Source organism: Prorops nasuta, unplaced genomic scaffold, assembly GCF_024137725.1.
Source record: "Prorops nasuta isolate Cenicafe-Biocafe unplaced genomic scaffold, Cenicafe_Pnas_1.2 PNAS00015, whole genome shotgun sequence".
NCBI lineage: Eukaryota > Metazoa > Arthropoda > Insecta > Hymenoptera > Bethylidae > Prorops > Prorops nasuta.
This window is the reverse complement of record NW_027116812.1, coordinates 4,717,114-4,743,115: the sequence shown is the minus strand read 5'-3', so window position 1 is coordinate 4,743,115 and position 26,002 is coordinate 4,717,114. Positions and strand designations below refer to the sequence as shown.

Here is a 26,002-nt window from a genome sequence, read left to right as displayed (position 1 = left end):
GTCAGGATAAATCTGCACAATGTTAATGTAATGTAAAATAATAAAGAAAAATATCACAATTCATAAGGAATAATTATAAGACTGAATACTAATTATTCCCCGTCATTCTTCTTCACAATTTATTTTTAAAATTGGTGATGGATTTATCTCTGCACAGAGTTTAACGTCGGAATAAAGAAAGACGTAACAGAAAATAAGTCAATAACAAATGGAAATCAGTTATTGCATCACAGAAATAAGGCTGAAACAAAGTCAGAAAGATACCTGAAGAAATAATTAAGTCTTATTTTACAAAATAAGGATAATGTACGAGCGATTAAAGTTAGTAAAGTGTCTGTTTTACCATAGCGAAACCATTGCAGGAAATTAGAGAGAATTATTGCATCAATGTGGCAAGAATTGCGAGGATGGATAATAAAGAGGTAGATAGAAATTCTTGAATGAGAGCGGTTAAATGCGCGGTTGTTTGAATGTAATCCACTGCGTTTCTTCCTCTGGTAGTCTAGAAAATACCGCGAAACTTTCTCTTCTACGAGCGGCCAATCGTCGCGTTTAGTTTGATTTGAGCCAATCGACTGACGATAGATACGTGCAGCTGCTTACCCGACCACTCGGACCTAGGTCAACGTAGAACCAGTCTTAAGTGGATCACACGCACCTATACATTACATAGCTGCAGAGCTGCTTGCTATTAATTTCAACCATTTCACTTTCTCTCATCGATGCACGATCTTATCGTTTTCATCGATATATCTGCCGCACCTCCAATTTCTACATTCTTCTTTCCCAATCATTTACCAAATTTTTAACGATCGATCGTCAACAACATTATTCCACCAGATTTTTTCCAGCCTCACTCGCAAGAACTGGTTTTGGTCATCAACCTTTATTTCACCTCCCATCGTCCATATTCTGCTCCTTGAGTTTCGTCAACAATTCCATCACGACTTTTGTCCCATTGTCTTTTATTTTGATACCGATTCAAGGTCACGCTCGCGCATTCTTCGTGTTCCGGCTGGCATTATACACTTACCGATACACCTACAAGCTTTACAGTAATTTAATCTTTTCTCGTATAGTCGTTATATCTTATATATTATAATCATCGACTTGTAAAGAAGTTTTATTTCTCTCATTAGCCATATCGCATCTTAAGGCCAAGTCCATTAACCTGTCTTGCATTGGGATTCAAGCTCGTCATCTCTTTTCGTCCGCAATTATAATGTGCTAAATCACAAGTATAGCTTTATTAAACGATTACGATGCAAGAAAGGCGTCGTTACACGTGACTATATTAAGAAGATTCAGTCAGTCTACTGTCACAATTCATTGAGAATTAAATTTTGCTGAAATGGTTTCATGCTCGCGAGACTTTTCTAGAAAAACGATGTAAACACTATCGACCTCGCGGCAGACGCTGCCGATGCATAAATCCTCATTATTTTTCTATGCGCGAATGCATTCGCGACTCTCGCCTTGTTTACAGCAAAGCGAATATTTTATACGTGACGAATCAAATTGATATAGGCAAATCTGCCGACCAACTGAAAATTCAAGCGACGACTGAGCAATATAAGCGCATGCACGAGATTAAATAATCTCGGGACGTGTCGAGGATAGGTGCAAACTGCGAAATCGACTGATTCGTGACCGACAAAAATTAGCCAGATATTTCTTTATGGCGTGTTCGGACAAACGCGAACGGATAAAGAGACACGTGATCTCCGAAAAAATGTGGTTTCATCAAATTTTCAGCGCGACACGTAACTCGCGATTACCCAATCAAATTACGCACAAGACCGATTTTAATCTACCTAATAAATAATGTAACGGTTATAAGCAGTATGTGATATAATAAAAAAAATTCATTATATATACTACATCGAACCAAATCTCTATCCAAAAATCTTTCAAAGAGCAGCGATCGTGTGTGTCACGTCGATATCAGCATATCGACAGCTTCCGGGATCCTTGTGCATCTATTAAAAGTCTTCGATACATCCAACACATCCACAACGAAAACTATCAAACTTTGTATTTGTATTCCGCGACAGGATCCGTTAATGATTCATCGGTCAGAGTAGGAATAAGTTATACCGTGCAGAAATTTGAATAAAATTTGAATATTACAATAATTACAGGAAGTATGATTATAAAATTTGAATAGTTTTGGAGATCCGATTATCTATGCTTCTCCTCTGACATTAATTTATAGAAACAAACGGGACCTAAAAGAGCTGAGACGTGGCAATAATGATCAGCTATATTCGTTGTATAATCGAGCTGGTATAATTACGATTCAATCTCTGAGATATATAGTTTTAGCGTTCTGGAGAAAGTAGTCATCGAGATTCCGAAATGGTCCCCTTCCTCATGAATAATTGAAGTCTCTTGCACAAGGACTCGCACTGACGCAAATTCGAGATTCTCCCGCTCATAATCACGAGTTACGGTAAAACTAGACGGGAAGAGGAAGAAAGCCTGCAGAGGTGGCCGGATTTTTAACGAATAAAGATACATCACTGGTGTATTCGAAACTGGTATAGTTTTCGTGAAATTTCGGAGGGAAAAAGAAGAGAATAAACATATACCGCGAGAGAGCTGGTCCATGGTCTGGGGGGATATAAGTATATATATAAGGTGAATATACTACCAGAACGACACGTGGCGTGGCGCGCGTTTCTGTGCGAGGAAGGAGCAGACCCAATGGGGCGGGTGGTCCAGTGGTTCCAACTTTAAAAATCGAGTGACCTTGAGAGCAAAGGGAAAGAAAAACGGAAAAGTTTGAAGGCCGTTCGGATAAGCGTAGGTCAGGCTGACTAGAAACTGGAAGAAAAAGGCGATTCCTCTGGAAACCAGTAATTGACCCACGAACGAGTCCAACTTTATAATAGTTGACACGCGCCTTTCCCTTTGGCTTCAGCCGGTGAGCTCGCAACGCTCTTGCGACAATCACAGTCGCCAGTGTCGAGTTGTGGCCGCTGCACGCTCGTTTCGCCGTTCAGCGATCAGCGACTGTCAACAGATTCTTGAGCAACTCCGGCGAACATCCCAGTGTCCACGGCCAGCGAATCTTAAACATTCCCTGCACTTGCAAAATATTTCACCACGCTCGATGAATAAAATTCATTCAAACGATCAGTGTCACTGGAAATTTTGAAGAAAGGAGTTTCTGTCGGGAACGTGTGCCAGTTTTTCAATCTGTTTAAAGTGATTAGTGCCTCTATCTTGGAATTTTCCATCTTAGCTTTTGCCTTTCACGTCTGGTTCGATCCTTTGCTCCAAGTAATCACACCAATACACTTACCAATAATAATTAATATATTCGTCGAGAAATTGCTCGGATGTATTCAGCACTGGTCGTTTTTTGAGAGATATATGTATATATATATATATATCTTAGAAGAGCGTCCTCCCAAAGATGGAGAACAAAGGATAGTGGAGAACAATGTCCTGCAGTGTCACCCATTCGTGCCTTCGTGAACAATGTCAATTACAGTCGATAGAAAGCAAAGGCTGAAAAGTGAAGCGAGATAGAAGAATAGTAATCAAAGTAATTGGGAAGGAGGAGCTTGCTGGAGTAGAATTGAAAAAATGAAGATGGCTGTGCGGTGGTTTCTGGTATGGTTTGTCGTTGCAGGGAGTGTCATAGGTGAGTCCCAGATCCTCAGCATCGAGTCACCATTGCAGGATTCCCTGCATCCAGACTTGGAATATGACAATTACAATAGCGAAAGCATCCTGCCTCTGTTATCGAGGGACATAACGCTGCTTCAGCGAGCGATCGATATGATCGATGACAGTAGCTGCAGAGAGCAATCGCAACTTATGCTCTCATCCATTCGTAACTTGACCAGTTGGGCCGTCAAATTTTACGATGCCTCCGGAAAATTCCCCGAAGGTGTTCTCAGTGGTTCCATGTACCAGCTGGGTAACTTTGACGAGTGCCTCGCCATTGGTCAGGACGACGATACACCTGCAGGAATCAAGGGCAAATATTGTCTGGCAGAGGTCGACATTCAAGTTCCAGAGTCTTACCTGAAGAAGGAAGGAACTATCTGGGAATTTTTCAAGGATAATGATGACAGGAACCAGGAGTCCATCAATAGAATGTACTGGGGAATTTGTGTACCTGCTTCTTGTGTTCCTAGAAGTATCGAGGATCTTCTCGAGAGAGTCCTAGCTGTTGCATTTAGCAATTCCAAATTGAAACTCGCTTCCAGGATACCGGAGAAATCCTGTTACCTGAAGGAGGCACCTGTCGCTAAAACAGGCGATATTATTTATATGTAAGCAAGATATTATATATTATGTTAATTAATATTTTTTTAGAAATCTTTATAATCTCTTCGTGTTTTTTCTCATCTTTGCCACACAGGTGTATAATACTTTCGGTAATTTCTTGTGTAATCGGATCTACGATATTTCATACGGCGTGTCTTAGGAGAAAAGGCCAAGTACCAACAGGAATTCTACCTCAAATTCTATTGTCCTTCTCAATGATCTCAAATGTTAAGAAACTTTTTGGACCGGCACACGATGATGATTTGAGAATAGACGTTATTTCAGGAATAAAGTTCATCTCAATGGTATTCATTGTTGCCGGGCATACGCTTATCTTTGTCATAAGCGGACCAGTCTTTAACAAACGGTATTGGGAAGAGGTAATTATTAATCAATATAATGGCGAGAATAATATACTTATAAATATTCAGATAAATATCGCAAAATTAACTAAATATACAAAAAAAATTTCATGAACGTTATTTCTTTGGCCTTCCCTAAAGAACAAGATATTATTTACAAAAAATGGAACTTTTATGACATTTTTGTATAAATTATAAAAATCACCATGACTTTTGTTAATGGAAATCTGTGTTTCATTGCATTTTCTCGTGGCATACCTCAAGAGCTTTCCAAACCATTTTTTTTTTCATATTTTCATTTCATCCAGTGGTTTACGAGATATTTCGATTTGAATTTACATAAAGGTGTGAGTTTGGCTGAAGCAGCGTGCACGAACGCTATATACTCATAGTAACTCACCTGTACGTATTCTTTCAAATCAAAATATCTCGTAAATAACTAGGCGAAATAAAAATGAAAAGAGAAGTTTCGAAAGATCTTGAGGGAAACTATAAGAATATGCAATAAAATACAATTTACATTTTAAAAAGTCAAGGTAACCTTAGCTCAGAAGTTCCTTGAAAATTCTATTATTTGTGAATTGCATTTTGTTCTTGATGAAAAATCATAAAAATATTTCTGATCTTGTGTATTTTTAGCCACTTTCAGTTATTTACGCGAATCTTTATAAAATAATACTTTCTACAATATATATATATATATATATATATATATATATATTTATTTATTCAATAATACTGAATCGTGCTCTTCCTTACAGGCTATAACCAAAGTGGAAAATTCATTATTTCTGAACAATCCTCTTCTAGTCGACACGTTTCTACTGATAAGTGGTTTTCTCTTTAGCAGGATCCTTTTACGAGAGCTTGATAAGAGAAAATCAGTTAATTTTTTGCTGTTGTATATTTGTCGATATATCAGATTAACACCAGCCTACTTGGTGGTAATTGGTCTGTACGTTACTTGGTTACCAAGACTCGATTCCGGTCCTTTGTGGTCCAGAATGGAAATTGAGAAGGAGAGATGTCTTAATTCGTGGTGGACTAATATCCTTTATATTAACAATTATGTCGATACTAATCATCTGGTTCGTATTTTCGATAATAGCTAAAATTACACTCATAATTTATTTTGCCATATTTTCATTTACTTTCTTTTTTCAGTGTATGTTTCAATCTTGGTATTTATCAGTAGATACACAACTTTTCATTCTGGCTCCAGCGATGATTTATCCTTTGTGGAAATGGAGGAGAATCGGTGAACTATTTATGGTCTTTGTTACCACAGCTTCAATTATTGTGCCTTTTGTTAATACGCTTACCAATAATTTGGACCCAACTCTGATGATTTATAAGTCGTAAGTTCTACAATAAACCAAAACCTTGATTATATATTATAACGAGTTGCTTCTTCCAGGGAAGTCAGTGATATATCGATGAATGATTATTATAGAAATAATTACATAAAGACACACATGAGAGCCTCTTCTTATTGCTTTGGCCTCATTTGTGGCTACATCGTTTATCGATTGCATACTGGCGATTATCGCTTGTCAAAAGTTAGTAGTTTTTACAATCATTCAATTTTTACCAATTTTAATTAATTCGGGCCTCGAATCAAAATGTACAAAACGTCATTATTTTTCAGATAACCGTCAGGATAGGCTGGTTACTTGGCAGCTTATCACTGTTAGGTGCTATGTGTTCCATCAGTATTTTTTATGGGCCTAGAAAAGATTTCACGCCTCTCGAAGCCGCTATTTATGCTGGAATGCACAGAGCATTTTGGAGTATTGGCATTTGTTGGATTCTCATTACCTGTGTCACTGACAATGCGGGTAAATTTTAAAACGTATACAAATTATAATAACATGGTAGAATTTAGTTTTCATTTATCGAAATATTTCATTACTTAACTGGTTTTAAGGTCCGATAAGAAACTTCCTGAAGTGGAGAGGATTTGTACCGTTGAGCAGATTAACTTACTCTGCTTATCTCATAAATGGACTCGTAGTTTTGCATTACATTGCTACCGTACGAGCACCGCAACATCTGGACACCTATAATTTGGTAAATACATATATTAATGGTAATACGTGGCAGGATAATAGAAATATTAAATTATTTGTTTTGCCTTATATTTTAGGCTGCGATAGTATTTTCTCACTTGACAATCACATTTGGGGGTGCTGTGTTTCTATCTACGATATTCGAATCACCGATACTTGGATTAGAAAGGGTTTTGCTAGGAAAACAAGGTTCGTTGGAAATAAGTAAAGAAGACATTAGTGAACTTATCAGCTATATCGTGTTTTCAATCCTTTCCAGACAAAAAAATCAAGAACCAAAGCCATGGGGAAACAACACATAACGAAGAGACTTGATGATTTTTTACGAAATAAAGAAAAAATTGACAAGAATATTGGATGCTAGGTGCATAATTGATTTATTCGCTTATTTTTCCATCTCTTTTTTATACAGAGCTTCTGTAGACAAACTCCAACGTGTAGTCACGAGTTTTCACCTACGGCTTTACTTTTCCCTGCAGGAAACTGCGCGTTCCTCCTTACTTCATCCCTCTTCATTGACTTTCACTTTCTGTTTCACTCAGACAGACTTGGAAATTCGGATCAAGTTTCCTCCTCTTCCCAGTCCCAGAAGGCTTCCTCGGATCTTCTCCTGATTCCCTTTTTATAAGTTTCAAATTGTCGATCCTCATTGGGCCACTCAAATTTCGAAGGTCCCGAAAATTCCTCATCGGTTTCACATATGGATTCTGGTATGCGTTCATCCGAGCTTCCGGTTTGCCATATCGAGGTAGCATCACTTTCCTCACCAGTCACACATCCTACATCCTGCAAAGCTTCTCCACCTTCCTTCTTCTCTTCTTTCTTCAATTTTTCCTCATTTAATTCTTGCTTCTTCGAAGATTCATCATCTTTCTTCTTGGGTGTCTCCTTAACCACGTACGCAGCTGATCCATCTTCTTCGGATCTGGATTTTTGCATCTGCCAAGCTTTCTTGAAGGGATGCTCTTGCTCCTGTTCAACCAATTTTGGTCTCTCCGGCAAAAGATACTCTGGGTCCTCTTCGCTCGCCTGACTCTTGATGATGGATTCCCGTTTGTACAAGCCCAACGTGGCTTTCGGCTGCTCCCCACTGTCCTGCCTCACCATATTCCAGCCAGAGTCCTCCTCGGATTCATCTTGAGGCGATTTGCTGAGATCCTGAAGCGAGGCTCTTTTGCTCTCTTTTCGTAAAATAAAGTCGTAGGATGCCACGTCATCATCGTCCTCGATGGAAGTGACTTGGCTAGTACTCGTATGAGATCTTCTTCTGGAACTATCGTAGCCATCCTCCTCGCTGTGCACATCGTCCCTGAATGGTGGTGCCTGCTCCCTGTACTCTCTTCGCGGGGTGTACGTATTTTCCTCAGGTTCGCTAGAGTCGTGACCCGTACCAAAATGAGAAGCAGGCACTTTGCTAATCGTCCATGAATCCATGTTACCAGTGACAGGCTCCTGCAGTAATGCAATTTTTCCCTCAGCCGATGATCTTCTCTTCAAATTAAAATCTTCCTCTTCTCCCAAAGATCGATCGTGCGAAGAAACTTTGTCCCTGAATTGCTTCCTTCGTATCCTCAACTCCTGTTCCCAATCCTCCTCATCGCTCACCCTCGGCTCGACGACGGGCTGTCTTCTTCTGCGAGGAATTTCTTCCTCGCTTTCCGAGGACAATACCTTTCTTCCAGGTGTAGTATACCTTCTCTCGGGATCTCTGGATGACGATCTTTCGCTGTTCACGAACTCCCAGGAAAGACGTTCCTCGGGCTCCCTGATATGTGACCTTCCTCTGGACTCTGGTCGACCATACGATGCGTAATACTCATCCTCTGGAAATTTTTTCTCCAAACTTCTTGGCTGGGATCGTCTCTCCCTTCTGATTTCATCATGTTCATCCTCAAAATGACGCAAAACTGGTCTCAGCTCGCTTTTGCTCCTTCTTTCTCTGATATCTTCATCACCCAATGCTCTATGATTATATTTTGTACGATTGTTGGCTATGGCTTCCTCAGCTTCGTGTCCAATGAATGATTTTCTTCTGGCATCGCGTCTTCTCAATTTAGGGACATCGACACTTTCATCATCGCTGTCCCTTACTTGTTTCGCCACTCTTCCTATGTCCTGCTGCCAATCCCAACCCGTTGAAGCTACTTCGTCTTCTTCCATATCCTTCATTGGTTTTTCCTTCTCAGTTTCCTTTCTATTCTCCTTCGGAACTGAACCACCATCCTTATCCGTAATTTCATTGACTTGACCATCGGTAATTTCCATTATAACTTTCTTCGCTTCTTGCATGGGAATATCGAAGAACAAGGTGAGTATTACGGAAACTGATATTACAGCTGCTAGTTCAAATAGATCAATCTGAAAAATATCAATAATTTTAATCGCTGACTAGAATGTTTCTATTAATTTCGCTTACGACTGTGTGCACTTGAAACTCGCTAGAGTATCTGGTGGTCCCAACGTTGTAGAAAAATATTGCAAATTGCGTCAAGTACACAGCATACGATATTCTACTGATTAGAATTAACCAGTGGTTTGATAAAAATTTATTCATAAAACCTGTATGAGGAAGAAACAAAAAAGTTGAATGACCTCTTTTGATTTAACGAAGAAAAATAAACCAAGTTACCTCCATGATTGGTGAAACAAGCAAATATAATCCAGCACAAGGTCAAGGCCCAGGAAACTGGACTAATCACCGCGTAATGGGTGGCTTCCTCAGCATCGTATACGTAGTCTCTCTTGGCCAGTCGCCAAGGTGAAAATAACGACCATGATCCCAAGATCAGCGCAATCAGCCACCCTAGGATCACTACCACCTGCGATTGGATCACTTATTTATACTCAAAGTCTGAACTAGTGCAACCACTGCCTCTGAAAGTTTAAGTATACTTCACCAATCTCTTACCTTGTGGATCTTGACGTTTTTTCCAGTATAATGTAGTAGCGTGCCAAGACCAACGCCAAGTACGTATGGCGTTGCTCTGTGTAATGGCAATATGTAAGTTAAATTGGCAGTCTTGTAAAGTTGCTTCAATCTACGGAATAAATAAATGTTTTAAATAATTTATAATAATTCAACTGTTTCCATCGTAGTCTATGCAATACTTACGACATTCCATGAAAAATAACTAGGGACAAATAATTGTTTATCGTGGCTATGTATCGAACCGTAGCCGATACAAGAAGGATGAAGAACATGATTATAATGCCAATTATTGGCTTTATATACAGGAAGAAAACCAACATTGGTGCCAATATAGACAGTTGCATATCCAGTGCTAACTGATGAGTATGCGAGGCGCACTAACAAATTGTAATCAGATTCAATTAATTTAATTTCAGTGTTATACATGTGTACGATATTATACTTGCCATTTCTTCGAATGGGAAAAAATTTTGTATGTATAATAAATTCGTCCAAGAATTTTGCTTGCATAACTCAGCATTTTGCGTGATTACGTTACTCCATTGGGGTCCTGATCCTGTATGTTCCATTACAAAAGCATACCAAAATACTACCACGAGTAGTGCTGGGGTCAATCTGAGTGAAACAAAAGTCAGAGATTTATAATGATCCTCGCGTGTAATTGTTATAGTCGACACTTTAATGAAATAAACTATACCTGACGTATCGAGCAATAAATCTGCAGAACCATCGAATTTCTCCACGATGCTGCAACTCCTTCGCCATATTATAAGACGTAAGAACCCCGCTGAGGAGTAAAAAAGCGTCCGTGTAAACTAACGAAACCCTAAGAACACTGCTGATTGGATTATTGGCTACCTGTAAAAAAAACAGTATTTCAGACTAATTGTTAATTAAACTTTTTTCACGTGCCTATATCCAAAAGCTCGTACCTCGGTAAGTGAAACGCGATTTGCAAAAGGCAATCTCGCAATGGGTATAAGTTTATGAGCTAAGTAAAGTGCCATGGTAGCAATCGACCTTATTCCATGAATGCAGGAAATATCTTCGGAAGCCGATGTTTCTCGATTCACCAAGGCCGCAAAAGTTCGTCGTAGAGAAAATGACATAATAATTCTTTCGGAATACGTTCCTGAAAAGTCATTATTATAATTCGTTAAGCTGCATACAGAATAATTTCAATCGAATGGTATCTACCTCTTCCCTGTGAGACTACCAAGTAGTCCCTGACGGTAGCTACGAACACCAGGCAAATAATCATTGCGTAAAAATATCTGAAAGAAGAAACTGCTCGCTTAGAAACCATTGGGGAAAACTTGTGTATAGATTCTGTATTCGGACGGATCGAGTGCACTGGCCTCAATGTCTATTTTTGTTCTCCACCGAGAACTCAAAAGTAGATATACACCGAAAAATATTCATCATAGGGCTCTAAGATCTCGGTGTAAAACGACGGATGTTTATATAAGGAGTTTTAACGTTATTTTTCTGTTTAAATTGTAAAATTAAATATATAGCGAGCTTACAAGACACCGATGGTTTCTTTGGAGTAGCTGAGAGATTTTTGTCTAACATAGCACATTTGTGGATTAACATCAACGGTAAATCTAATTCCAGTGGAGATATTGTACTGTTCCAGGGTGATTTCCAGAAGGTGCTTTGCGTCATCGGCAGAACAAGCTGCTGGAAGGCACAGCGCCCAGTTGACAGTGGTGAACCTTGGAATAAAGTGCCCTGGCTAAAAATAAAAAAGCAGTTTTAGCAGTTATTGCCGGATTGACAAATCATTCGATGCTTACATCATGCATGCGTCCTCTGATGAAAGCTCTACTTTGCATCAAGTTGACAGGGAATTTCATGCCGGGATGTGCGGCGTGCAGGTCTACCGTCGCTAAACAATACTTCCCTTGAACTTTCACCGTCTTCTCGTCCACTTTGACTCGTGCCATTATCCCTAAACACTGGTCAAAATCACCCATTTGATTAACGTTCCCTCTTAACAAGCCAGACGGGACTTTTGCACTGGAATCCAACACTGCAATTAACAAACCATACGTTAATAAATTCTGCAAAATAAATGAACAATTATTCATTTCGGTAATAATAACGAGGATTTACTTTGTAGGGCCCAGAGCTTGTAGCCTCTCAATTGCCTAAGGAAAATTTTACCATGCTGCTGACAAATCGAATCTTCCACGGCCGTGAAATTTGGTACGAAGCTTGACACTTGCAGAAGCGCGTCGTTCAACTCGTACAAAGTTAGAGCGGCACCTTTCTGCTTCTTTACCTTCGGCGTAGCAGCAACGTCTTTCTCTACATAAAATCATCATTTTCTGGTACAATAATTATATTCGATATTCACATCTCACGAAAATACTCACTCGAATGCTTCTCTTCTTTCACCGGTTTCTTCTTAGATTTTTCTTTTTCGCTTTTCTTCGGCTCGCTCTTCGGTTTTAACGTAGGCTTTGGTGGTTCCGATTTCACTGCTTTTACCTTCTCCTGTTCTTTCCTTTTCTCCAATTTCTCAACTTTTTCAACCTTCTCCAATTTTTCCGCTATTTTTTCTTGTTCAACTTTTTCAGCCTTCTCCGATTTTTCCACTATTTTTTCTTTCTCAATTTTTTTCGGTTCAAGCTCTACTTTGGAATCACTCGGTTTCTTAGCCTCCACTTTTGATGATTCTGTAGATATCTTGCTAGTTACCACCGCTTCCTTAACTTTTTCAGCAATTCTAACTGTCTCCAATTTTTTCGGTATACCCGTAGATTTTGGTTCTTCTTCATCAACCTCCTCTTTCTCCTTCTTTTCCTCCTCATCGTTACCACGTTTGTCATCCAGCTCCTCCTTATCATCAGCAGATTCATCATCATCGTCATCATCTCGCTCGGATTCGTCCTTCGAAGCACTAACGACACTCTTCTTCCGATTCCTCATACTAACCGCGATTATTTTATCCAATGCAATTTTCACATCCTTCTTCTTAACATCAAGTTTGATTTTTCCACCAAGGGCATCTTCATCTTCTTCGTCGTCGTCGTCGTCGAGATCTCTATCGTCGCTCTTGATCACTTTGTCCCGAATATTTTTATCAGTAAATCGATCATAATCATCTTCTTCCCCATCCTCCTCCTCCTCATCATCATCCTCCTCCGATCCATCGTCATCCGGATCATCATCATCATCCTCATCTTCATCGTCGTCGCTTTCCAAATATTCGGATTCGTCGGAGAGTCCCTCGAGCGGTTCGCTGTGCACAGTGAGACCCACTTCGTCGCTGTCCTCCACCTCGACCAGAGCCTCCTCGTCGTCATCCTCATCGACTATCCTGTCGATCCTGAAATTGACGAGGCGTTCGAGCCTCGACCTCCTCGTGTTCCGTTCATCCTCGCGCAATCCACCGACAGCAGGTGGCTGACTCTTCGAGGGTCGTGGCAAGCCGAACCTAGCACGAGGCGTCGTCGTCGTCGACGTCGAGGTCTTCTCCGGAGGACACTTATTGGGCAGTCCAGGAAGGCCGCAATGCTCGGCAACATCGCGAATCCTAAAAGCGTAAGAGCAACCGTACAGCAGGATCAACAGTGCCAGCAAACCGGCGCACTTGCCCAGAAGGCCGACAGCCATGACACTCGAGCCTTCACATGGAAGAGCTCGGACGACGACCAACAAACAATCTTCGTAGCGTTACTTTTCTCTTCTTCTTCAACGTGCTTCTTGCTTCCGCTGGATCCCTCGTTGTTGGAATTATAGATGGCATTGACCTCAAGGACGAAAGAGCTTCTTCGTGGTTGCTTATTCTTCTCGAGTGATTTTGCAGCGATCTCGGGCCTCTTCCTGTTTTCCTCGGAGGCGAGGAGGCTGGTCGACTAGCGGATTAGACGTCTCCGACGTGGCAGAGCCCGGCCAGTACGTCCGTACCATCCGTACCGTCGCGGAATTAGAGCTCATGGCATCGTCCCAACCAGCTAAGAGTTTTATTTAGCATCGAGATTTTCGAAGCGACGCGGCCGTCGAGCGGAGCTTCGACGAGTCGCGTCTGCGCCGTTTTAACGCCGTCGCCACGCAGTCCGACGCTCGTTTACGCAATTCGTTGGCTACCTCGATACTTTCGTTCCGTGGCCGCATCATTCGGTAACGTGTGCTCGCGCTGCAGCGGACAACCTCACCCCGCACACCCTTCAGCTCGGACCGAACTAAATTAATTGCTGCAGACACCCACGATCCATCTCGCTGAGGTCTCGTGTGGCCACTAGTGATGCCAATATTGTCTCGATATATCGAAATATCGATATTTTCATAACGATATTTCGATATTTTGTATCGCAAGTTTTGCTGTCGATATTGACTAGTATCGATATTAAAAGCTTCAATATCGAAATTCGATACACCGCGTTTCATGTTGAAATCATTTCTACCAAGTTTTTCTTTTAATAAAGGTAATTTGTATGATTTAACGTAAAGTAAAATTAATATTACTACATGAACTCTTTTATAATTTACGATATGAAAAATTATTCATTAATATTTCCAGATAATTAACTATTTTCTCCTAAAATCCTCTAAAATTCCTATACGGTTGCCGTGTCATTCATCAACAGTATGCATGTTTCCTCAATTTTACATTAATTTACTTTTTTCCCTTTTTTATATGTAAAATTGTATGTATTTTAATTCTTAACTAGTAAAAGTTTTTATTGCTTGTGCTAGTGCCACCAAAAAGCCAAGTGTGGAAATTCTTTGTAAAAACAAACTTAGGAGGAAAATGTAAGATTTGTCAGTCCGAGGTAAAAGGAAGTGGCAACACCACTAATTTAAAATTTCATTTGGAGAGGCTACACCCTGATGTGGAATTAACTGGTGATGTTAAGAGAAATGTAGTAGCATCAAAAAGAAAATCTATGGTATTAACAAATTTGTATTAGATTTTAATAAGTATGATATATTATACTAATATACACTAATAATATTTGTAAATTTCAGTACACATCAGATTTATTAAATGAAGATGGCACAGATGATGTACTTAGTAATACATCTGCTCATTCTCCAGCACACTCTACAACTTCCGTAGCATCTACTTCTTCATTTGCAGAAGAACCAACAGCTAAACAGCCCAGAATAGATGTAACTTTAGCTAAACAAAGCTCTATTCAAGGTAAATCAAATAATGATTTTATTTTTATATTCATTAATATTGTTGATAGTTTTTATAATACTATGATTCTATTAAAGATGGATCTAAAGCAGCAACAATAACAAATAAACTTTTGTTTATGATAGCAAAAGATAACATGCCTTTTAAAACTGTTGAGAAAGAGGGTTTCAAACTGTTTATGAAATCGATTATACCTTTATATAAAATTCCCTGTAGACAAACAATTATAAATTTAATGGAGGAAAAGTATGACTTATTATCTAACATAATTAAAACTGAACTATCACAAATCCACCACTTGTCATTAACAACGGATATTTGGACAGAGCCTTTAAATACCAAAAGTTATATAGGTTTAACCTGTCATCACGTGTCGAATAACCAACACAAATCAATTACAATAGGTGTTATGGAGCTAATTGAAAGGCATACATCCGAAAATATAGAAACCTGGCTTTTAAGTATGGTAAATGAATGGAAAATTAATAAAGAAAGTATATTAGTTGTTGTTTCAGACAGTGGAGCAAATATTAAAAGGGCAATCAAGAATGCATTTGGCAACAAAAAACATCTTCCATGTTTCGCTCACTCACTAAACTTAATACCATCTAAAGTAATAGAGTCTGCTGATGTAAATCCTATAATTAAAAAAGTTAAAGCCATTGTTACCCATTTTAAAAAATCAGTGTTTTCCGCTGATAAGTTAAGAGCCTGTTCAGATTTGAAGTTGCTTCAATCTGTAGAAACCCGCTGGAATTCAACTCATGACATGTTGCAAAGATTCGTTGAACTGTCAGATATAATTGGTGGAATTTTATTACAGAATCCAACTGCTCCGACAATGATCACTGCAGCAGAACTACAAATAATTAAAGAATTTGTTCACCTTTTGAAACCCTTTGTAGAAGCAACTAAGATAATATCAGGAGAATATTATCTAACAGCTAGTAAAGTAATTCCCGTAGTGAGCACACTAAGAGTTGCTTTATATGAATCAGAGCCAGAGACTGAAGAAGGTATTAAAATGAAAGAGTTGCTCTTAGAACAATTTGAGCAAAGATTTAACACGATAGAAAATGAGATTATTTTAACAACATGTACAATATTAGATCCTCGATTTAAATCTATACATGTCAAAAATGATCAGGCTTGCTCTATCGCTATCAGTGAAATTGCAAAGAATATTAATAAAAGAAATTTAGACCAAGAACCAGTCCAAAATAATGCATCTAATATTAATGTGAAAAATGATTTTTGGTCATACCATAATGATTTAATTAACAAACTTAAATCACAAGTAAGCCCTAATGAAGACGAGATACCAGATGAACTACGATATTACTTAGCCCAGCCTCCAATTGAGATGATTAGCTGTCCTATTACATTTTGGAAATCAAATAACACATCCCTAGCTGAAATAGGCAAAAAATATTTAGCTGTCATTGCCACCTCTGTTCCATGCGAGAGGATCTTCTCTAAGGCAGGCAGAATTATGACAGAATCAAGAAACCGTTTAACTGCAAATCATCTTCAACAATCATTATTTTTAGGTATGTATTAATACATATTAAAGTTTAAATGTAGCACAGAATTTCTATTACATGTAGCTTTTTTTATATAGGTTCATTATCTCGTGAAGACTGGAGACTTTAATCAATTTTTAGTAATAATTTAATACTGATGTTCTTAACAGGTTTTTAATAAAATTCAAATACAAAAAATTGTGTCAGTGAAGAAAATTTTAAACATGAATTCCATAAAATTAATATCTACTAATTACATGCAATAGTTAACATGGCAAGTAAATACTTATTCCGTACAAAGAGCGAGAATTATACATATATATTTGTGAAGTCGAAAAACATATACATTAATATAAGATTTGTCTAATGCTAATCTGTAAAACCGGTAAAACCTAATAAAGATAATAAGAGTTTAAACTAACCTAAAAATTAAATTATAAATACACTTAATACATATACATATATATACGATGATAAGATGTCTATGAATATCGATCAATATATCGAGTATCGATACATTTGGTTCTATACTTGACATGTATCGATAATAACTTATATGATACGTATCGATACGAAATATCGATACTTTTGGAAAATATTGGCATCACTAGTGGCCACTCGTCTCGCCTTGGGCCAAGGTAACCGCGCGGTCGGGGCATATGATATATGTACTATAGCGACATCTACTTGGAGGGGACTAGCCCGCTTCTTTTCAAAACTAGCAAATAATATAGAAGAGAGATTTGTACTTTGGGACCCTTTTTTTCAAGTTGCTCTAACTTACGGAAATTTGTTTAATAAGATTGTTTTACGTATTTATTTTATGCGTACATCACTTGTCTCTCAAATTTAAATAGCTGATTTTTTGTAGTTGTTTAATTGGAAGATTCTCTTTTGTGTATTGAGAATAATTAACAGATGCCCTAAGGTAGAAACAAGGCTTGTACCTTGAAATGGGATGTAAAATTCATGTGAAAATATGCTCAAATGCAAAATAAATTAGATTTTCATTATTTATAACAATATTTCATATATTTAATGGAACAAAAATGAAAATTTATAATTTAATTCGCGCGTATTTTCGTACGATATCATGATAGCATACGATGTTCGGGGGATATCCTCGGCATATCCAATAGACGCGAGGATATCAATGAAGCGTTCTAAGAATGTCCTGAGGATATTTGTGCTATTGGAGTGTACAGATTTCCTGCATCCAAAATCTGGAAATCACACATTTGATCGAATTTGCAACTGATTTAGTGGAATAATAACTTTCTCCACAACCTAAACAGGTATTATTACTACAAATTTACAAAAATTATTTATAGTTTACAATGGATAATGTGACATAGTAATATTTACAAAGTACTTATGGCTTAATTAAAAAAAAAATAATACACAATATTTACAAACAGCGTAATATATAAATGATTCATGTCATTAGAGTATCATGAATTTTCATGTTCTTCACTGCCACTATCCGGATCGTTGATGATTTGTTCCCTAGATTCGCATTTTTTCATCGACCGGTATTCCTTGAGCATCTTTTCCATAATTATAAATGGTGATTCGAATAGGAGGGAAGCTATAAAGGCCAGTACGGAAACTATGAAGATTTCGTGTATCGCAGCTGGCATCTGCATAAGAATTATTTATTAATTCAATTATGCCTTGATTTAAAGTCCTGATCGCAGAGACAACAAATAATTTGCACATACCAGAGTAGTATTACTGAAGTAACGCGGAATTCTCGATGAGCTGTTCCAAGCTATTTGTAAGTTAAAATGTAGAAGATAGAAACAATAAGAAATTCGGCCAAGTGGAAAATAAAGTGGATGAGATAAAAATGCAGTTATTGGTCCTGAAGAACAAGATGAACATTAGTATTCTCATGAGAAAGAAATTAATTTCCAATGAATGAGACGTAAATACCTCCATAGCCATGAATACTTGATACGATTATCCAGAGAACAGCAAAAGCCCAAATTGGTCGCGAAACGGAGGCGTAAAATGCTTCTAGAGGAGCGTTATACTTATAGTCTTTAGATTTAAAATATTGACTCATGAAAATAACAAATGCAAATGATGATATAGTCATTAACCATCCAGCAATAATGTAGCTCTATGAAAAACATGAGACATTTCATTATCATTAACAATATCAATATAAAATTATAATTATTTTCCACTTACCTTTCTTTTCAATTCCAGTTTCTTATTGATTGATAAATAAGCAAACAGTATTCCCAGAATATAAGGGGCTGCTCTACAATAAGCAACCGTATAGATATCCCTAAACGAATCAAAGATTTTCTCGGGACTGCAAATAAAGTTTGATCAATTTCATCGTTAGACTGATTTAAAATAAGCAAAACTTACTTGATATTTATCTCCATTGATATTGGATAATTATTCACATAAATCAGAACAGCTGGAGTAACTAACGATATCAGTAAACACGTTATCAAAATAATAATACCCCATTTAGATTTTCTAGCCAAGGGATATAGAATTACTGGTGAGAACCAGAACAATTGCATATCCACTGCTAGATACCAACAATGGGGAACACACTGAAAAAAAAATGGAAGAAATAACAAAAATAACTTGGCTGTTTCATTGAATCATGAAGTTGATATTTGATAGCTTACATATTCGTCGCGCTTTATGTAGTTTTGCACGTATAATAAAATGGCCCACCATTTATGTTCGCAGTTTCTAGACATTGGCTCCATGATTGTGTCCCAGTGTGCACCAGATCCCATTCGTGGTAAAATGTACGTGACAAACAGTAATAGGGCTAACAATGCAGGGGTTAGCCTAATATATCGATGTAAATACATTTTAGCAATGTTAAACCTTCGTCCACTGGCTAATTCTTTGATTACAGTGTAACCTATTAAGAAGCCACTGATGGCAAAAAATGTATCCACTGCGTAAAATGCAAGAATAATTGGCAAAGACCTGACTGAATCTAGCCACTAAAGAAATTTTAAGCAATTAATTGGAAATATTTCAGGTAATATAAGAAACATTGTTTTGCATGATATTTACATCGGAAACATCAGCCATATTGATGTAACTGCCCAACACTCCATTTAGATACTCATGACCAAGTAACACCCAGCACATGCTTAAAAATCTAATACCAGCTAAAATCGTTATTGTTTCATTATTTCTTTCCGTGGACATTATCCTGAGTGTATTCGTGTAAAACGAAAATTTAACTAATTTTTGCATGTAAGAATTGTGAACGTAAAGACCTGAGACTCTGTTGACGATATCAATAATTGTACTGCATAACAAAAATAAAAGAAGTATCGAGAAAGCACATCTGAAAGAACCAAAGAAGAATGAACTTCTTGCTCCTCTAAAATTCCCAGCAAAGTTTAAGCTCTTCGATACTCACAGAGTGAGAATAGCAGCAGGCTCCCATTTTTCTGGTTCAACTCTCGTACAAGTAACAGAGCTTAGTTGTAAACCAGTTTTCCCAATGGCAGGATCATTAATTAGAGAATTGTTTAGTATGTAAGCCAGGGAATTATTGTCACATGCTGCTGGTATACAAATGGATAAAGTAGGATAGTAGAACGACAAGTTGCCAGCAACAAAACTATACATGCAGTGTCTACCACGTAACTCAACGTCTCTTATGGTAGTTTGTACTCCCATACATTCATCGAACATTCCTAACTCTTGTATATTTCCCTGCAAAATACCGGATGGTATCTTCGAGGATGAATCCAGCACTATAAAAATGATTGCTTCTTTTTATTATTGATTATTCATCATCGATGTTGTTAAAACTCTTTTCGTTATACTTTTTAAGGCCCACATTTCCCTTCGAGCGATGCCTTCAGCGTACAGCAGTAACTGACCCGCACAAGTGTCATATTTCGCTTTTTCCCCGTGACTATTTCTTGCATGAGACTCCAATAAATTTTTCGGAGCCAAAACTTTGGAAACTTGGTGAAAAGTTGATTCACTGTACCATTCCTCATATTTTGGAATTCGATGGAGTCGTTGTAGTGAAAACTGCGATAATAAAACTGCAAAAACCGTGGCTATAATTGTTCCCGTCATTTTTCCCGCGGCCTATTTCCCGATCGATAGATGTTACGATACTTGTGCAGTATCGGATTTATCCGTAAATATAAATGCTATAGAATCGCAATATCACGTTGATTATACTGTGATGGGTTGCTAATCTCTTCTAGCCACGATAAGCTGATGCACAAGTTTTTTTAATAATCGATTCATGTGCTTGAGAATTCCATGATAAAAAAAAAGAGTTATTATACAAGTTTTTTCCAGCAAATCGCTTCCTACCGGATGTATTATTAAATAATTGGATGTCATGAGAGATGTCAAAGGTAATTTAAGGAAAAAAAAAAAACTTGATTACCAATTCGCTTTGCCTACAAATGATCGGTTGCTTCTAAGTTATGACAAGATATATAAAGATATACATAATTTAATGAAATGATAATAAATCCTTATCGAAACTACGTCTTACCATAAGCAAATCCAGTGGTGACTAATCACTCTTTTTACTCAAAATGGTTAGTTTTCTAGTCAATATAAATCAATAGCTCGACACTAACAGCGAATAATAATTAAAATAAATAATTGTAGGATCTCCATTTAAGTCAATCAAAGGATAATTAACCATTTCATAGATTCCAGCCTATCGTAGAATTCAAGAAACAGCTCGATGACTCCGCATATTCTTCGAGCAACTTACCGATTGCTGGAAATAATGTAATCTTTTCCTTCAGAGTGAGAGCTACTCCAAGGACTGTATACGGATTATCAGCTATCGATATCAATGTACCGACTATAAGCAACCAATCAGGATATCCATAGAATTTATAAAAAAAAATGACTTTTTATTTCTATACATAATTTTCCTACTAATTACTACTAGTTTCTGCGGCATTTTCTTCGACAGTTGTCTCTCTCGGTGGGCTTTTGGGTTTGATCATACTCTCTAGTACTGAAAATGGTGCTTCTACAGTAGTCATTAAAATTGTAGCAGCGATAAGTGCTATGGCTGCAGTACCAATGGCACTGTACATCTAAAAGTTTTGTTGAATTAGAATAATCTAAAATTAAATTCTTCAGGAATAATCGATCAAAGTACTCACTGTGCCTGTGATAGTGTAATAAATTACTGTTCTTCTAGTAATGCTATAAATAAGCACCTGAATTAATAAATGTACTAAGTAGAAACAATAAGAAACACGACTCAGTGGAATGAACAATCGTGCCGACAGGACCTTTCCAATGATACCTAAAATTGAGTTTAATTTTTCTTAGTTGCTTGATTATTTAGTTTATTTTACTTCTATATCCAAATAGTAATTCTTATATTTATTACCTGCTTGATCATGTGCACAGGCATAAATTAGCCAGGAAATGGCTATTCCCCATGCAGAGTGCGTTAGAAAGGTGTGGCACACTTCCATAAATACATTGTACTCGTATGATTTATTAATAAAAATTAAATAAGTTACGAAAATAAATAGGAAACATGTAACCATTACCAACCATCCTGTAACTGCGTGTATCTGAAAGAATATTGAATTAATTTTTTTAACTGATTTAAACAAGTGATTTTATTCACCTTTTGTATTGGATTGATTTTCTTATTGGAAATCACGTAACCGGTAATTATTCCGAAAAGATAAGGTCCGATTCTAAGATATGGTGTCATATAATGGTGGAACAAAGTTGCGGCCAATTCCTCCAAGCTGTAATAATAACAAACAACATTTTTATATGTTCTATGCTAAATTCATAAATATCTATAAGGTTCCATTCAGTACCTTGAGCCAGGCTCATACGCTGCAGTTCGATAATTATTTTTGAATATTATCCATCCTGACATAAAAGCACCAACAGAATAGAGAAGTATCATCATTGCATAACCAAGCTTTGGAGATTTCATCAAAGCATATAAGAATATTGGTGATATCCAGAAAAGTTGCATGTCGACAGCTAGATACCAAGTGTGACCCATGCACTAAACAGATTTTTTCAGCTTTGATCCATGTTCATTCATTTTATTGTAAAATTAATTAAATCCTAATTTGTTTACGTATTCACAAATTACTTACCACATTTTCAGGATGAACAAAATTTTGAATGTACAATAAAACGGACCATGTCCTCTCTTTGCAAGATGATGCAAAATTATCTAACATGAAACTACTAAATGGACCAGAGATTGTAAATTCTGCGAGGTAAGATGAGATTAATAAGAGGACCAAAATCTGCGGCGTTAACCTAAGGAATAAAAAATAAAAATCTAGAATATATAAGAGAAATGTTGCTTGAAAATGAAATAAAGTTGTATAACAGTAGCGTCTCATTTTACCTTATATAACGTCGAACATATGAGGAGAAAATTCCACGTCTCCTCCCCTTTTGCAAATCTTGGAAAAATGTATAGCTAACTAAAAATCCACTAATAGTGAAAAATGTATCTACAGCATAAACACCCATAACGCCAAGCGCAAAATACCACTTGGATACATGCTGTGAGAAATTAATAATAATTAAGATGATTTAGATCTGCATGACTACATTGAACATCCATTAATTACACCAATTAAAATGTACTCACATCTAGTATCTGAAAGTTGTTATTAGCTGGGAAGAAAAAACTCATAAAAAATTCATGAATAGCCATAATCCAAAGCATACTAATCACACGCATTCCATGTATGTATGGCAAAGTCCCTGGTGCATTCTTGAAACTGATCAACTTCAACCATGACGTATAAATCGAAATTTTAAAGAACGGCCTATAAGCTTTCACCAAGGATTTGTCCTTCTGCCTTCTATCATAAATATCGGCTATTGTTATCAGGGTCAAGATAACGGCCATTGCCCCGAAAAGTACTCTAAAAAAAGTAGAGAAACTATTAAACTTTTGTTGATTTTTTTAAGAACCGAGAGATAAGATTTGATGACGAAAGAATTACAAAGTAAGCGTGGTTCCGGTCGAGATCTGGTTGGAGTCCTCCACCGAGCAAATGGATCGTTTGTAGGTGATGCCAAGTTCTTTGAAATTCGGATTGTTGGCAATGTAATTGGTATAAATTTCGTCAATATCTTCACTATCGCAAATATTGGGTACGCATATGGACAGATATGGGTAGAAGGGCAGAACAAAATTCGTGAAGCTATAAATGACCGAGCAATAACGTCCTTGAAAATCCATCGTGTTTTTTCCGACTTTTACCGAAAGGCATTCATCGTACAATCCCAGGTCCATTATATTCCCATCTAGAAACCCCGGAGGAGGATAAACCGAGGATGAATCGATCACTGAAAATTAATAACAATTATATGCGTGAATTAAATACAGAAAAAAATTATTATACTAATATATAGTATATTGATTATATTTAGAGGAGAAAATGCTTACTCTTTCTGGCCCAACGCTTCCCAGTTTGCATACCCTCATGGTAAAGCAGCAAATGACCAATGCACGTTTTGTTTCCAATTGGCGGGACATCCTTATAATCTTCGGCCAATTTGGATAAAACGTTCACCACCTCGAGGGTCTTTAACGCGCGATAAACTTTTGGATTATGGACGGTGTCATAAAATTTTTGTTCATCCTGGCTCCTTATCGACAGGCAACTTGGAAAATTGACTAGGAAAATTGTCACGAGTGCATAGACCAGCAGAGTCATTTTCCTGCTTTGAGAGGTAGACAACGACTGATTCTTCTCGCGCGAAATCTCACAAATGACTATTAGCTATAATGACACGGTCATAACATCACAGTATGTATATAAAACGTATCGAAGATAAACCATTTAAAAGGGATGATAGTGAGAAGCTTCTTCTCTCTTGCTATGCTCTACTCTTTCATTATTTTTTTTTTTCAAATTTCAATTTAACGATTCCTCCGACGTGTACGCGTAACGCACTAGCAAAACATTTGCTTCGATACTTTATCAGCTTCTCTTCTCTTGCTATGCTCTACGCTTTCAATATTTTTTTGTTTCAAATTTCAATTTAACGATGCCTCCGACATACGCGTAACGCATTAGCAAAACATTTGCTTCGATACTTTATCATATAAGACACACGAAGCAGCATTAAATCTGGCGGACAGATGCAAATTTCTCGTTTTACTTATTGTCAAAGATAAAAATATTCATCGACATACCTGTTAATGTTTTACTCGTCCTCTAGTCAGCTGATTTAAAAAAATACTATTTTCTTTCTTTCTTCAATCTTCACGTTTTCGACTCGTTCGATCCTTTCACTTTGATTCTCTCCTTCAAGAGATGATTTTTTCTACCGTTAATTCCAGTATTACGCATAATTATACAGGAATAAATCGCTCAGCATTATTGCAGAAAAGCATCGTTTAAGTATAAGCTGCACAGGAATAAGCAATATGGATAATTGCAAAAATATTTCGTTGACGTGAAACGTAATGCAAACATTAGTTAGCTTTGCAGCTTCTAAAAAATCCGAATGATTTGCATATCGCGCTTCTACGTAATATGCCTAATTGTAAATAATCTTTAGTAATTTGCGTTAAAAAGAAGTGGATTACTTACCAGGAGAGTTAAATGATGTAGCGTTTTTCTTACTCGGTTTTAAACATTTTATCATTCCTGTGTTAGCAATGTCAACTGGTATGTCGTACAATTCTCTCGGTTAAAAGAATGAGAATAAACTTGACAATGTTTATTTCTACCAAACGCATCGCTAAAATTTGATTCCTGCGTCGGTGCGATTGGATTTCAACGAGACTGCTGACTGTGGATTCTCATCCGAAGAAAGTTGTGTGCTCACGCGCATATTATAGGTATTATTAGACAGTGTTACACACATGAATAGCAAGTCACACTCCACGGCTGAAATGAATTTGTTAAAAAAGAAAATTGCTGGTTAATCCTACAGAAGCTTCACAGCGTTTTTGATAACGAAAATGAATTTGGCAAAAATTCTCCGAGTTACGTAATGATCGTTTGAGAAAATAATGTCTAAAGTAAATACATCTCTTTTAAAGAAGCAGAATTATTTTTAGAGGAGATCTGCTGTGCACAACTTTCGCCGGCGAAAGTGTACTGGTAACTGACCTGAGATTGCCGGGAATAAGGCACAAACTCGCACCTATGATACGTCAGGAAGTGATTACTCGGATATATAATAGATAGTACGAAGATATAGGGGATAGCTAACACGACCGCGCAATAATATCTGCTTATATTGCGAAAACGCACTTAACTTTACTATTTATCAATATAGTTGCTTTTATAAAGCAACATAATACGCGTATATGATTAGACCTCGAACTCAAGTACACGCTGAGTTAGCGTTATATTTAAAGAAATTTCTTTAAAAACTTATTTACATATTATTATTAAGAGACTGCGTGTAATAAAAAATTCAATTAATGAGCAATAAACTAGAATTTTTGAAAAAAGATTAAATTTATTTCATTCTAAAGATTTTCCCTTGCTAACTACATATTTTTCCTGTTTTGGATTAACTGTCTTACTTATATCCCTTCTAGGAATTGATAGATAATTACTCAAAAAAAGATGAAAACAGAAAATTTTCCAGTATTTTGTTTAATGAGCACTGATTCAATCATTCCTTTTTCAATCTCAATACATATAGGTTAACGATAAGCTACTATC

At 37.1% G+C, this 26,002-nt stretch overlaps 4 protein-coding genes across 6 annotated transcripts; 2 read left to right on the top strand and 2 right to left on the bottom strand.

Annotated features, from left to right (window-relative positions):
* Positions 1-1,598: 1,598 nt before the first annotated feature.
* Positions 1,599-7,093, top strand: LOC136778794 (nose resistant to fluoxetine protein 6-like). Its single transcript, XM_066735910.1, has 9 exons — positions 1,599-4,289; positions 4,379-4,664; positions 5,408-5,734; positions 5,811-6,004; positions 6,064-6,205; positions 6,295-6,484; positions 6,574-6,716; positions 6,793-6,904; positions 6,975-7,093. Exons 1-9 carry the CDS (start codon positions 3,595-3,597, stop codon positions 7,028-7,030), a joined length of 2,145 nt encoding a protein of 714 aa, XP_066592007.1. The 5' UTR covers positions 1,599-3,594; the 3' UTR covers positions 7,031-7,093.
* Positions 7,067-13,525, bottom strand: LOC136778793 (uncharacterized). The gene is made up of 13 exons (XM_066735908.1): positions 12,026-13,525; positions 11,763-11,957; positions 11,444-11,679; positions 11,171-11,382; positions 10,842-10,918; positions 10,577-10,776; positions 10,342-10,502; positions 10,091-10,259; positions 9,828-10,021; positions 9,624-9,753; positions 9,345-9,534; positions 9,132-9,274; positions 7,067-9,073 (listed from the first exon to the last, which is right to left on the bottom strand). The coding sequence occupies exons 1-13, from the start codon at positions 13,266-13,268 to the stop codon at positions 7,277-7,279; spliced, it is 4,947 nt and encodes a 1,648-aa protein (XP_066592005.1). The 5' UTR covers positions 13,269-13,525; the 3' UTR covers positions 7,067-7,276.
* A 378-nt stretch (positions 13,526-13,903) lies between these two features.
* On the top strand, positions 13,904-17,156 carry LOC136778795 (E3 SUMO-protein ligase ZBED1-like). 3 transcript variants are annotated; one of them, XM_066735912.1, is made up of 6 exons: positions 13,904-14,080; positions 14,352-14,545; positions 14,625-14,799; positions 14,877-15,260; positions 15,303-16,349; positions 16,421-17,156. In XM_066735912.1, exons 1-6 carry the CDS (start codon positions 14,041-14,043, stop codon positions 16,450-16,452), a joined length of 1,872 nt encoding a protein of 623 aa, XP_066592009.1. In that variant the 5' UTR covers positions 13,904-14,040; the 3' UTR covers positions 16,453-17,156. The 3 variants fall into 3 exon arrangements, with proteins under 3 accessions (XP_066592009.1, XP_066592010.1, XP_066592008.1); XM_066735913.1 differs by having other exon boundaries at positions 13,905-14,080; positions 15,315-16,349; XM_066735911.1 differs by having other exon boundaries at positions 13,906-14,080; positions 14,877-16,349.
* Positions 17,157-17,380: 224 nt separating this feature from the next.
* Positions 17,381-25,430, bottom strand: LOC136778837 (uncharacterized). Its single transcript, XM_066735965.1, has 23 exons — positions 24,914-25,430; positions 24,514-24,728; positions 23,761-24,448; positions 23,315-23,660; positions 22,954-23,233; positions 22,705-22,865; positions 22,445-22,613; positions 22,154-22,350; positions 21,952-22,078; positions 21,706-21,895; positions 21,473-21,618; positions 21,247-21,403; positions 21,070-21,162; positions 20,544-20,650; positions 20,147-20,420; positions 19,735-20,074; positions 19,380-19,659; positions 18,977-19,306; positions 18,705-18,898; positions 18,519-18,645; positions 18,258-18,447; positions 18,044-18,186; positions 17,381-17,962 (listed from the first exon to the last, which is right to left on the bottom strand). Exons 3-23 carry the CDS (start codon positions 24,029-24,031, stop codon positions 17,774-17,776), a joined length of 4,311 nt encoding a protein of 1,436 aa, XP_066592062.1. The 5' UTR covers positions 24,032-24,448; positions 24,514-24,728; positions 24,914-25,430; the 3' UTR covers positions 17,381-17,773.
* Between the last annotated feature and the right edge of the window lie 572 nt (positions 25,431-26,002).

What these genes read in the sequence shown, in the direction of transcription:
- LOC136778793 (XM_066735908.1), bottom strand. Translation starts at nt 13,268, where the DNA reads ATGGCTGTCGGCCTTCTGGGCAAGTGCGCCGGTTTGCTGGCACTGTTG. An exon ending in TCAGAGGACGCATGCATGAT is followed by an intron (nt 11,383 to 11,443) that starts GTAAGCATCGAA and finishes TTTTATTTTTAG; the next exon opens with CCAGGGCACTTTATTCCAAG. An exon ending in AAAACGTCAAGATCCACAAG is followed by an intron (nt 9,535 to 9,623) that starts GTAAGAGATTGG and finishes ATCCAATCGCAG; the next exon opens with GTGGTAGTGATCCTAGGGTG.
- LOC136778794 (XM_066735910.1), top strand. Translation starts at nt 3,595, where the DNA reads ATGAAGATGGCTGTGCGGTGGTTTCTGGTATGGTTTGTCGTTGCAGGG. An exon ending in ACAAACGGTATTGGGAAGAG is followed by an intron (nt 4,665 to 5,407) that starts GTAATTATTAAT and finishes TCTTCCTTACAG; the next exon opens with GCTATAACCAAAGTGGAAAA. An exon ending in CTGTGTCACTGACAATGCGG is followed by an intron (nt 6,485 to 6,573) that starts GTAAATTTTAAA and finishes ACTGGTTTTAAG; the next exon opens with GTCCGATAAGAAACTTCCTG.
- LOC136778795 (XM_066735911.1), top strand. Translation starts at nt 14,041, where the DNA reads ATGTTGAAATCATTTCTACCAAGTTTTTCTTTTAATAAAG. An exon ending in CATCAAAAAGAAAATCTATG is followed by an intron (nt 14,546 to 14,624) that starts GTATTAACAAAT and finishes TGTAAATTTCAG; the next exon opens with TACACATCAGATTTATTAAA. An exon ending in TCAACAATCATTATTTTTAG is followed by an intron (nt 16,350 to 16,420) that starts GTATGTATTAAT and finishes TTTTTTATATAG; the next exon opens with GTTCATTATCTCGTGAAGAC.
- LOC136778837 (XM_066735965.1), bottom strand. Translation starts at nt 24,031, where the DNA reads ATGACTCTGCTGGTCTATGCACTCGTGACAATTTTCCTAGTCAATTTT. An exon ending in TACATTATTTCCAGCAATCG is followed by an intron (nt 20,651 to 21,069) that starts GTAAGTTGCTCG and finishes TACATCCGGTAG; the next exon opens with GAAGCGATTTGCTGGAAAAA. An exon ending in CCTGCTGCTATTCTCACTCT is followed by an intron (nt 19,660 to 19,734) that starts GTGAGTATCGAA and finishes TGGTTCTTTCAG; the next exon opens with ATGTGCTTTCTCGATACTTC.